Source organism: Neoarius graeffei, chromosome 20 (genome assembly GCF_027579695.1).
Source record: "Neoarius graeffei isolate fNeoGra1 chromosome 20, fNeoGra1.pri, whole genome shotgun sequence".
Lineage (NCBI taxonomy): Eukaryota > Metazoa > Chordata > Actinopteri > Siluriformes > Ariidae > Neoarius > Neoarius graeffei.
In genome coordinates, this window is record NC_083588.1 from 48,770,679 (window position 1) to 48,782,958 (window position 12,280).

Sequence of the window (12,280 nt, forward strand, 5' to 3'; positions counted from 1 at the left end):
TCATGGTGGAAAACTTGCTGACTGTTAAAAAAAAAAAAAATCTCCGTCACTTTCATAAATGTTCAATAAATGGTTTTTATCCATTTATTACTAGCCTCAGATTATATTAGTCATCTTGGTTTTTTGTATATTGTTTTTTATGTGTTGTAGAATGTGTATATACTTGTTGAATGTATATAATGCTGTGCTTTGAATTACACACCAGAACTGCTGTCACAGTTGCTGTTATAGAAAATTAATCAACACCTTCTGACCAGGTTTAATTAGCAGGATAGTGTGTTTATAGTTTATTTTGTATTGGAGTCTTTGATCAGTCAGCTAGTCGGCTAGCTTAGAAGCTGCATAATGCCAGTTTTTAAGCATCTTAGCTCACTACAAAACGTTTAAAAAATAAAAAATGAGACTATCAGGATTTAGCATTTCAGGTTGAATGGTTTGGTCATAAACAGTCCCCTGGAAGCTAGTAACCAAGCTGTAAGAAACTAGTAATGATGGTTAGCTAGCCAGCTAATGGCCCTTGAAACTGCTCATGTCAGTGTGGAAAAACAAAGTATTATCTTCTGGAATTAAGCCAAATTCAGTCAAATAAATAAAATATCACCCATTCTTAATATCACAGCAAGTTTTCTAACCTTACTGTAGTTCTTTGCATTATGGGTATGTTTGTTAACATTAGCTACAGAAATTTGTGCTTAAATGTTTTCGATTTTAGTATTTTGGTACTACATTACAAAATCAGGCATACTTTAGTTGATCTTGTTATAATTAATTGTTTCAAATAATGTAAAAAACCCTCTAAAAATAATAAAAAGACACTGTGATCTTGCTGCTGCTATTATGTTCTCAGACTGCATCTGTACTGTATGTTGGATAGTTAAACTGCTGGGGGGGGGGGGGGGGGGAATAACTTGTTATAGACAATGGTGGCTGAAACCTCAACCAATTCTAAATCTATTTAAATTATCTTTCCCCCCAGTGACTTGATTTTTACTAGTTTTGCAAATAAAATATAATTTCTATATTGGATAATTACAGCCCATGTTCCCTGATCAAAAGTGGAGAAAATGTATGTATGAGTATTCTGGAAAGGATTATTGTAAAATGCTGAAACATTTTATAAAGTGGGAGTCTATTAAAAAAAAAAACTGCACACTGAGACTCGCCTACGTGGCAGGAGCTCTGCTGAGGAAGTGGCCTTTTATCAAGTTCTGACTCAGGATGACTGCATCATGACCAAACCTCCTATAGTGAACAAGAAAATAGCAAGAGGTGTACATTTTCTTTATCTTTATGCACACACCTGGCCGGTCATTGTGTTGAAGATACATACATACTTAACAAGCACATAGAGATGAAATGCTCAGAGAAGATCTATTTCTGTGAAACCACAAACTTCACTTACTGTAATGACACAGACTGTCCACTAGAGGCACTGCAGCAACTTTTCGGCCTGAACTTGCACATATCTGATTCCTGTTCACCTAAAGGCTCTTTTGCTCCTTCTTTCCCTTCAGGACAGCTCCCTCTGTCTTTCTCTTTACTTCACTGTCTCTCCCTATCTCCCTCTTTTACTGTCTCTCTCATTCTTCAGAAGCTGAAATTGGTTCCAGACCTGATCCACTTGCTGACTCGACATTCCACATTTGGCCGCAGCACCTTTTCAACCCTACGCCTTTGCCAAAAGGAGAGAGAGAAAAATATAAAGGAAAAAATGCAACCCCACAGAACCTGAACCCCTTTAAGAATGTTAGGGAGACAAAAAAAAAAAAGGAACAGCCAGAAAGATAAAGAATGGCTTGAATCTATGAATCAGTATTTCATGACTGAAACAGATTTAAGGAAAAAAAAATCAGCAAGCTAGAAGCTGTGGTTCATGCCACATTCCTGGGATCATTTTGTAAACTTTCAAAAGAGCTCATTTACTAAACAGAACTCAAAAAAAAAAAAACACCAAAAACAAATTGAGCCAAGCACTAGCTAATGTCAGCAGAACAGTTGAACACAGTTTAACTAGTAGCAGCCATGCTGAAAAGACCTTTAAATTACTCTCATTCTTTAAGCCACACAGCTCAATTCTACCCCCAACGTTCTCTCCATATCTCTGTCTCGCCTCAGCATTGTCAAACGCTCCACATGCTATCAGTTCCTTTCATCTCTAATCACTATGATTATCACATCCCGACAGCACTCAGCATTCAGCTGGAGGGAGAAAGAGAAACAGAAAAAGCAAAGAGGTGAGAGAAAAGCAACATGGGGGTGTTTAAAAAAAAACATGGACAGATGATTTGTGGACTCAAAAATTAATTCTCCTTTTAGCTGGAGATAATCAAAAAGACATATAAAGTAAAAATAGAACAAAGTCACAGTCACAGTCTGCAAAAATACTGCTATGGCATAACACTTTGGTACAGATTGTGCAGTTTTGTGTGTGTATGTGTGTCTGGAAATCCAAGCTGGTATGGTTTTCTGGGTATTCTTTTTTGTAATGCTAAAAATACGATGAGCCACATGGTAACTACGGAACATATACATGGTTATAGACTGAATTTCCAAAGAGAGTTAACGTGAAGAATAAAAAGAAAACTATGTGCATATCAGCCACACTGAGCCGATTTTTAAACTGGTGGATTCTGATTGGTTGGTGTGCAGGTATGACGCAACAGTCCAAATAGGGGTGGAGTTCCACCTTCATGTTTGATTGACATCTGCTGCGCTCCACACAGCTTTCTAAACATCACCACAAAAAAAAACCCCTCGAAACAAAACAAAACATGAAGTCAATTCAATTATTCCTTGTGTGTGCAGGCCAGTTTTCTGAGTCATTCATAACGATCTATCATCCTTCATTATTCCCCTTGCTCATTTAGCTCCATGTCCGACACCAGGATATTTTTCTCTGCCTCTTCAGATGGGGTGAGGTTAGTGCGACTGTAACGAGCACCCTCATAGGATCCAGCAGAGCCAGAGCTCTTCCTGCAATACAGATAAACTCCGCCCACAGCAAGGGCAATCAGGACCAAGACAGCCAGCAGAATAAGAACGAGAGCAGGAAGATGATCTACATCAGCTACAGAAACAGAGACACAGAAAGAAATATGTCCTAATTATTATCAACATTTCAAGCAGCATGATCCTAAACATTTGGCATTGAATAAGATTCTATTGATTAGGATTGTAAGACATAACGCGATGTAGCTGAGTAAACATAGAACTTTACCTGCTACAACTGTAGACTCCAGTCCTATAAGAACAAAAGAAAAAGAAAATCAAAAGCAAGATATAGTCAAAAGGCAGCTACAACCTTGTTCTGGCTCAATTTATTTTACCTGAACATGTGCTATAATTCTCAAGCATTCAATATTTCAGTAATCTAGCTCACTCTGTTTATTGTTTTCTGTTTACTTCTTCTGATTTATTAAAATTTTCTTAATTTTAATTTATTTTATTTTGCTTATTTCCATCTGTGTTTAACTTTTTAGCATTTTGGGGTCACTGAAAAGTGTGTTATAATAATAATAATAATAATAATAATAATAATAATAATAATGTTATAGACATAGACAACTTAACCATTAGTGGATTTGTGTGGAGTGTGTGTTAGGAGGTAATCTCCTACCTCGTGCCCGTTTACAGATGACTCCATGTGTGCGGTTCTTGCAGGATCCAGGTTTCCAGAGCCCTGTGTTACTCTGCACCCAGAAGCAACTGTTAGCAGAGAGCATGCTCAGATTACCGTCCTGTTGCTCCCAGTTAGTGTACTCCACCACCGAACTGTCTGGCCACTGCAGGCTGCCTCCTACTTACACAACAAGAGGAAGACACAGGGTTCGTACAGTCATGGACAACCTGGAAAAGTTATGGAATGTGATTTATGTCGTTTTCCAGGACTGGAATACTCCTGGAAACACGAGCACCCTGGAAAAGTTATGGAATTTATCCGCCTTCCTTTGTGAACAGACAATGTGATTTAAAATTGGTTATTGTATATTGTAAACAACTTATAATAAGAAAATCGTGCGTGTCGATTTGATTAACCGGCCAGTGCGGAGATCATTACTGATCCGCTTTTTCCCCCTCTCCGGCCACTGTTCATATCACGTGTGACATGCGTTGCCTAGATGCAATGTAAACTTCCCTCAGTCTTTAGATCAGATCGCATGGCTTGTACTATGCCAAGAGACAAAGTACACAATGCCAGGGAAATGTACATTTAATAATGTCTGGCTTCATGCCGAAAAATACAAATCGTGGTTGGAGAGGGTAGAGGACCCTGGAAGAGCCAAGTGTGTCTTGTGCAGTAAAATATTCGACATAGCTAACATGGGAGAAGCAGCTCTTACTGGCCATGCCAAAGGCGCTAAGCACCAAGCTGTAGTCACTGCCTGCCAAGCAAACTCAATCGCCAGTTTTTTTCAACCTCACACGACGACACCCACATCCACGCCGACATCTACCTGCATTACTGCCACTTCGTCTTTGAGACAAGGAACGCTTTCAAGTGCTGTGACTAGAAATGACTCGCTTACTGCGGAGATATTCTGGGCGCTAATGGTAATCAAAGCTTACTACTCCTTCAAGTCGTGTGAGGATACAGCCCAGTTGTTCCAGGCCATGTTTCCCGATAGTCAGGTAGCCACAAGATTTGTGTGCGGTGAACGCAAGTGTGCATATCTCTGCACATTTGGACTATCTTCATAACAAGGTAAAGAAGAGAATGAGAATGCGAGATTGTGAAAGCAGCCATAACATTTATATCCTGTTTATTCCGAACATGCATATTTGATGTTTGAACATGTTGATCGAATAACAACGCAAACAATGGACTCCAGTCTTCAGCTCAGACAAAATAAGTGAGAAGGAGTGAGGTGAATGCAGCACCAAATAAGAGAAGCAGAAAGAATGTAACTCAAGAAAACCCCTATTAATCCATTAAATGTCTAGGTTCACATTCGTGAACCCCTACTACAAAACACCTTTCCTATTAGTTTCACTGTAGTTACTGAATAAATAAACTTAAATGGTTATAATGTGGAAAATTCCTTTTAATTTTGTTCTAAGGGTGTGCACATTTTGGTTGCATCGTCACTTCTATTAAACACTTTTACTTTGTACTAACTATGGTTTACATAATATTTGGCATATATATACATTTGTGGTCAGAAGTTTACATACAGTGACATTCATGTCATCTTGGATATGAATGTCATGGCAATATTTGGGCTTTCAGTAATTTCTTTGAACTGTTCTTTTTCTGTGGCAGAATGCACAGCATACATCTTTAATTAAAAAAAACAACACTAGAATTTGGTGCACAAGTTTTAATTTTCTTTGGGTTTTCTGAAATCAGCACAGGGTCAAAAGTATACATACAGCACACCTAATATTGACATTTTAGAGGTTATGCGTAGTCATGGAAACTTGTGGCCAACTCATGGAAAAGTCATGGAAATTTGTTGGTTAAAATGTGTACAAACCCTGAAGACAGATAATCTTACCAACATATAGTGTGAAAAAAAAAATCACTGAATAACTGATTGGCTATTAATTTAATCCAAATGTTAAATTTGAACCCAAGTAAAATTTTGTCTGAACCAATACTCTTGGTTGCTCTCAGGTAATAGTTCAGGTTAGTGCAGGTGGAATATATCACTCCTGATGGAATGGATAGAGGTTACCTTTGGGATTGAAAATCATGCCAAGCCAAGCGCCATGAGCCTGCTCCTGGTAGCTCTGAATGTGCTCCCATACAAAGCCATTCTCACTTTCATCCAGCACTGACAGTAGCTCCGCTCCCACTGAGAGAACGAGATAGAGGGAAGGCGAAAGACAAAAAGGATTACATTAAAAACCACTGTCAGCCATTTATGTACATGTCTAAACCAGGGTTGATTATAGTTAACAAATTTAAGACTAAAACTACAACTACAAGTGAAAAAAATTTTTTTTTCAGTGAAATGAAAATAAAAACGTCAACTTTCAAAAAAAAAAGAAAGCTAAATAAAAACTACAATGAACAGTACATCTCATCTCATTATCTCTAGCCGCTTTATCCTTCTACAGGGTCGCAGGCAAGCTGGAGCCTATCCCAGCTGACTACGGCGAAAGGCGGGGTACACCCTGGACAAGTCGCCAGGTCATCACAGGGCTGACACATAGACACAGACAACCATTCACACTCACATTCACACCTACGGGCAATTTAGAGTCACCAGTTAACCTAACCTGCATGTCTTTGGACTGTGGGGGAAACCGGAGCACCCGGAGGAAACCCACGCGGACACGGGGAGAACATGCAAACTCCACACAGAAAGGCCCTCGCCAGCCCCGGGGCTCGAACCCAGGACCTTCTTGCTGTGAGGCGACAGCGCTAACCACTACACGACCGTGCCGCCTGAACAGTACATCATTAACTAAAACGTAACAGAATCACAAGTAAAATCGGCTTTGTTTTCATTTTCATTTTGTTTTCCCCCTTGAGACAGTAACGGACAAGCTCCAGAAGGTGGCAGTAATAAAACGCCAGCTGCCGTAAAACTCCAAAGACGACGATGCTTGCTGTGCACGAATCCTATACTATAGTAGAACAGACACGCTGCATCGAATGTACTGGCGAGCCGTGGGTTTGTCACAATGCCATCTTAGAAAGCTGATTTTTCAACATCCTTTTAAGATGATTTTTCATCTAAGCGAGTGGACGGAATTCCTGAGAACGGGCATGAATGCTTCACGATTAACTACACCCATTATGCCAACAAATGTTGGAAATCAAGAGGGTTCACCTTCCACAAGAAAATCAAGTTCAAAATATATTTTTTGGGCTATTTATGGTATTTTGGTGTTTGGGTTCGCTGATTTTTCTACAGTACACTGATAAAAGGCTATCACATGATAATACGAGGGTAAGTCAAAAAGTTCTAAGAAATTGAAAAAAATCTTTATTTATGAAAATAACAAACCTATTTCTCTACATATCCTCCATTTAAGTCTAAACACTTCTGCAAGCGAAGTTTCCATCAGAGAATTCCTTCTTTATATTCCTTTTTTTAAATTCTTTTGAATTCCTTTTGAAATTATAACATCTGTCTTAGAACCTTTTGACTTACCCTTGTACATTCTTACATGGTTGCCATGAGAATGTTTTATACATGGAAGGAAGAGTGTATAATAAATTTATTTAAAGGATTAAATTTAGTGTAGATTAAATTAATTTTAAAGGATTAAAGGATTAAATGAGACTGGATGGATGGATGGGAAGCCTGAGCTCAGTAAAGTCAGTGCACAACACTTTCATAGCTTGCCGAATTCTGAATAGCTAACCACAAACTAACTTTACTGGAGGGGTTTACAGTATGCATCAATGAACATCGTGTTAAGTGAGACAATTCCCCGGTTTTCATCTTGCGCAAAAACATATATAAATGTTCTTATCTACGATGATGAGTTTCAATATCATGACAGGTATGACAACTGACACAAAATGACAAGATGACAAGCAAACGCCATTTATTTACAATAACTCTAAATTAGACAATATTGAGTGACATTTAAAAATATAAATATAGCTTATATTTCTCAGGAACAGAGGAGAATTCTCTATCAGAAAGACATACGATAAAACACACGATAGTCTGACCTCTTATCCAGTTTCATTTAGTTGAGCAAACACTGATTTCTTCCATGTTGGCTATAAACATATGAAAAACATGCTTGCCAAACACTGACACTCCTGTTTGACGTTCAGAGTGATCCCAAATCCTTGTTGTCAAATATTTTCATTATTGCGTCGCATTATTTCACATTATTTGTTAAGACACCTACTGTATTTTCATCAATACAGCCGACAACACAATATACAAAATGGGATATCTATAACAAGAATCAGCAAACCAATATGGTGTCAAATTGTACAGGAAGTAAACAACTTGTGTCCTTGCTAGCTATTTAACAGTTATTCCACGAAATCAAGTCATACATGGCTATAAGAGATTGAGTGGAGTAACTGTTTTATTCTATCCATATTCACTGGATTTTGAGAAACGGAGCATTTCTATTTTTTGCAAATTTGAGAAATAAAAACTTTGTACAAAACATCCGACAAAATCATTTCCGCTTAGAATGTAAACAAACAGGCAATTTGTGAAAAAATAAACAAGAGTACTCTGAGAACACAATATCCCCTGCTGGCAACTATATCTATGCTACAAGTGCTTAATACACCCCCATGAAATTGTCAAAGCACAAGTTTGGTAATCAAGGGCTATAACTCTGGTAAAATGTGACTGAATTAAACAAAATTGCAATATGTGTATAGTTCCGACATATAACAAAGAATCCTGTCAAGTTTCGTGAAATTCCTCCAAAAATTGAGAGGGGAGATGATTTCAGAAGGCGAGTACCCTTCCCGGGACAGACGGATGGATGGATGGACAGACATCGCCACGACATAATCCCCCTTCGGGCCTTTCGGCCAGTGGCGGATAAAAATGATATGTGGCAGCGGCTCTCAGAAGTAAAGATGGGAAGAGGATCACCAATCCCCCTAATTCTACGCCGACAAATAGTTGAGCAATATCAGAAAGGAGTTCGACAGTGTAAAATTGCAAAGAGTTTGAACATATCATCATCTACAGTGCATAATATCATCAAAAGATTCAGAGAATCTGGAAGAATCTCTGTGCGTAAGGGTCAAGGCCAGAAAACCATACTGGGTACCCGTGATCTTCGGGCACTTAGATGGCACTGCATCACATACAGGCATACTTCTGTATTGGAAATCACAAAATGGGCTCAGGAATATTTCCAGAGAACATTATCTGTGAACACAATTCACCGTGCCATCCACCGTTGCCAGCTAAAACTCTATAGTTCAAAGAAGAAGCCGTATCTAAACATGATCCAGAAGCGCAGACGTCTTCTCTGGGCCAAGGCTCATTTAAAATGGACTGTGGCAAAGTGGAAAACTGTTCTGTGGTCAGACGAATCAAAATTTGAAGTTCTTTATGGAAATCAGGGATGCCGTGTCATTCGGACTAAAGAGGAGAAGGACGACCCAAGTTGTTATCAGCACTCAGTTCAGAAGCCTGCATCTCTGATGGTATGGGGTTGCATTAGTGCGTGTGGCATGGGCAGCTTACACATCTGGAAAGACACCATCAATGCTGAAAGGTATATCCAGGTTCTAGAGCAACATAGACCATAGAATGGTCTATGTTGCTCTAGAACCTGGATATAAAACCTTGCATTTTCAAGATCACGGGCATCCAGTATGGTTTTCCGGCCTTGACCCTTACGCACAGAGATTCTTCCAGATTCTCTGAATCTTTTGATGATATTATGCACTGTAGATGATGATATGTTCAAACTCTTTGCAATTTTACACTGTCGAACTCCTTTCTGATATTGCTCCACTATTTGTCGGCACAGAATTAGGGGGATTGGTGATCCTCTTCCCATCTTTACTTCTGAGAGCCGCTGCCACTCCAAGATGCTCTTTTTATACCCAGTCATGTTAATGACCTATTGCCAATTGACCTAATGAGTTGCAATTTGGTCCTCCAGCTGTTCCTTTTTTGTACCTTTAACTTTTCCACCCTCTTATTGCCCCTGTCCCAACTTTTTTGAGATGTGTTGCTGTCATGAAATTTCAAATGAGCCAATATTTGGCATGAAATTTCAAAATGTCTCACTTTCGACATTTGATATGTTGTCTATGTTCTATTGTGAATACAATATCAGTTTTTGAGATTTGTAAATTACTGCATTCCATTTTTATTTACAATATTGTACTTTGTCCCAAGTTTTTTGGAATCGGGGTTGTAAAAGACACTGTATTTTTTCACAATAATAATAAAAAGATAAAAGTGCTCCACTAAAGAGGCATATCTTTGTATTTATCTGATTATCTGGCTGCTCTCTTATCCTAATTGGGACTACAGCTTAGGATCTCTTAACTAATGGTACTGTAAGGGTACTTGGAGGGTGAACCTGGTAAACCTGTTAATCCTAGAGATTTTGACTCAGATTATATCTTATGTCACAACTCATATTAATTGTAAGACAGTTATGTTGTATGCTAATCAACCCTAATTAGGGTGGTTAGGAGTGGTTGTTAGGTGTGTGTACATGTGCGCGCGTTACCTTTCTTGCAGGTGTGCTCAGCCTCATGCTGTTGCCTCAGCTGGTTCAGGTTAAATGAATAACAGTAGTTTCTGAATGGAACCCAGGACCAGTTTCCGACTGTCTGAAGGCAGTGGCCTGAATACATCCACCTGTGATCTACTGCTCGCTCTGGCAGAGAATGAGGTGTCACAAACATAACAGATCACACTTTCAGTATTCCTAGTGCTAAACTAGCTTTATGAGGGCTAATCTTAAAGTATGATCATGTCATATCAGAATTACAAGGCGATGGCTCAGAGCTGTGTGTCTCTTCTGACGAAATTAATTGCACACATTAATGCTTTAATGTCTTTTAGACAGAAAGTGAAACTATATTCTTATACAGTCAATGATTGAAGATGATAGAGAATGTCTTCCTGACATAACATCCCGAATTACGTTAACTTTAGAAGCTGCTTCTGTTGTTAAATCATATAGTGTGATGTCATTAAGTCCTGAACTGGTAATTACGGGTTTGATGAAGATGTCAATGTTTCTTATAAGTCAGAATCTTGTAATTACCATAATTCTGACATGACATGAACACACTATTATGCTTCTATCAAGATATATTTGAAGTTTTTAAAACAACACACATATACCGTACCTGGATTCATTTCACAGATGGTTGAATCCAGTTTGGTGTTACAGGATGACATAGCCCATTGTCCACTGATGGTCATGTGACCACACCCAGACATCAGATTGGGCTCTCCATCACGCCAGTTGCTGAAAGTAACTTCCTCCTCTCCCAGCCATCTGTATCCACGGCCCTAGAGACACAAAGTGTCATTTACACATTTGGCTTGACATTTAAACATGTAGCATGACATTTGCAAACCAAAGAGCACACGCCCCCCCCCCCCCACATACCCCGTCACTGTGTAGTGCGATCCAGGCAGGCTTGCGGAGAGCATTGAGTAGGAGTGTGAGGTATGCTTGCTGCTGTGGGTCTCGTACCGAAGCCAGACTGCCATTAACAGACTCACATACATGTACAGCACCCTCCCAGTCTAGCCGCGCCTGTAACAGACGGTACTGTTTGCCCTTAAACTCCAGCTGCCCCTCAGCAACAGGGGGAAGAGGATCCACACCAGGGGGAATAGCAGGGTCTGACACAAAACGCATGAACACGCACACACATTCTTTACATACTGAAGCGCTCAACACATGTAGCCCATTTATCATGATTAGTAAAACAACACAACCATGAGATTTCATATCTTACACCTAATGAAAAAAAAGCACATGTACACATACAACCGGTATTTAGATGTGTAAGAGTTACCTTTGTTTTTCATGCAGATGTAGCCATGTTTCTCTGATTCACATCCTTGAGATGCCCACATTCCTGTTTTTCTGTGAGGACTCATGTGTAGTAGCACCACACAATTAGTCTAGTAAAACACACACATGCAAACAGATAGAGTTATCAAAAGAGATAAATGGTAAGTGTTTCATGTGTTGAAATGAGGAAAATCAGCCAAATATAATGAAGAATAAAGGAAAAATAATCAGGAAACTAAAAATGGCAACCTTTTGTCGGTCGCAATTTGGACTGGACATTCAAAAATATGAAGTGGTCCAAACAGGACACAACAGAACTTGGGGTTTCATTTTCCAGCAAAGGTTATAGTGACAACAGTCACAAGTTTAGCACAGAAGTGTTTGATAAGACAAGGCGAAAATAATTAGAAAGCCTAATGGCCTAATGGTTAGAGCAGCCTTTCTCAACCGAGGTGCCGTGGCACCCTGGGGTGCCGTCTGGCTTCGTTAGGGGTGCTGTCAAAAAATTATATATTCTAACATTGAAATAAATAAAATGAATTCAAATTCGAGAAAACGATAGTTACACTAATGCAGATCATCGCCGCCTCATGCGTCATCAAAATTTGTCTCATGGCCCCCTTTCCCATGTCACAACGTCACTGCCGGGGTCAGCGTGACTGCGTATATTTTATATGGGGGTGCCTTGAGAATTTGCATACTTCTGAAGGGTGCTGTGACTGAAAAAAGGTTGAGAAGTGCTGGGTTAGAGAACCAGCTTTGGGGCCAAAAGGTTGCTGGTTTGATTCTCTGGACCAGCAGTAATGGCTGAAGTGCCCTTGAGCAAGGCACCTAA

At 39.3% G+C, this 12,280-nt stretch overlaps 1 protein-coding gene across 1 annotated transcript in view; it reads right to left on the minus strand.

Annotated features, from left to right (window-relative positions):
* Positions 1-258: 258 nt before the first annotated feature.
* mrc2 (mannose receptor, C type 2) overlaps positions 259-12,280 on the minus strand; it is a 97,189-nt gene continuing 85,167 nt past the window's right edge. The window contains exons 22-29 of the mRNA XM_060901888.1: positions 11,447-11,555; positions 11,032-11,270; positions 10,766-10,931; positions 10,138-10,287; positions 5,676-5,795; positions 3,617-3,796; positions 3,218-3,241; positions 259-3,067 (exon numbers count right to left, since the gene is read on the minus strand). Of these exons, the coding sequence (XP_060757871.1) occupies positions 2,847-3,067; positions 3,218-3,241; positions 3,617-3,796; positions 5,676-5,795; positions 10,138-10,287; positions 10,766-10,931; positions 11,032-11,270; positions 11,447-11,555 (1,209 nt within the window). The 3' untranslated portion in view covers positions 259-2,846. The remainder of the gene's footprint in view (positions 3,068-3,217; positions 3,242-3,616; positions 3,797-5,675; positions 5,796-10,137; positions 10,288-10,765; positions 10,932-11,031; positions 11,271-11,446; positions 11,556-12,280) is intronic.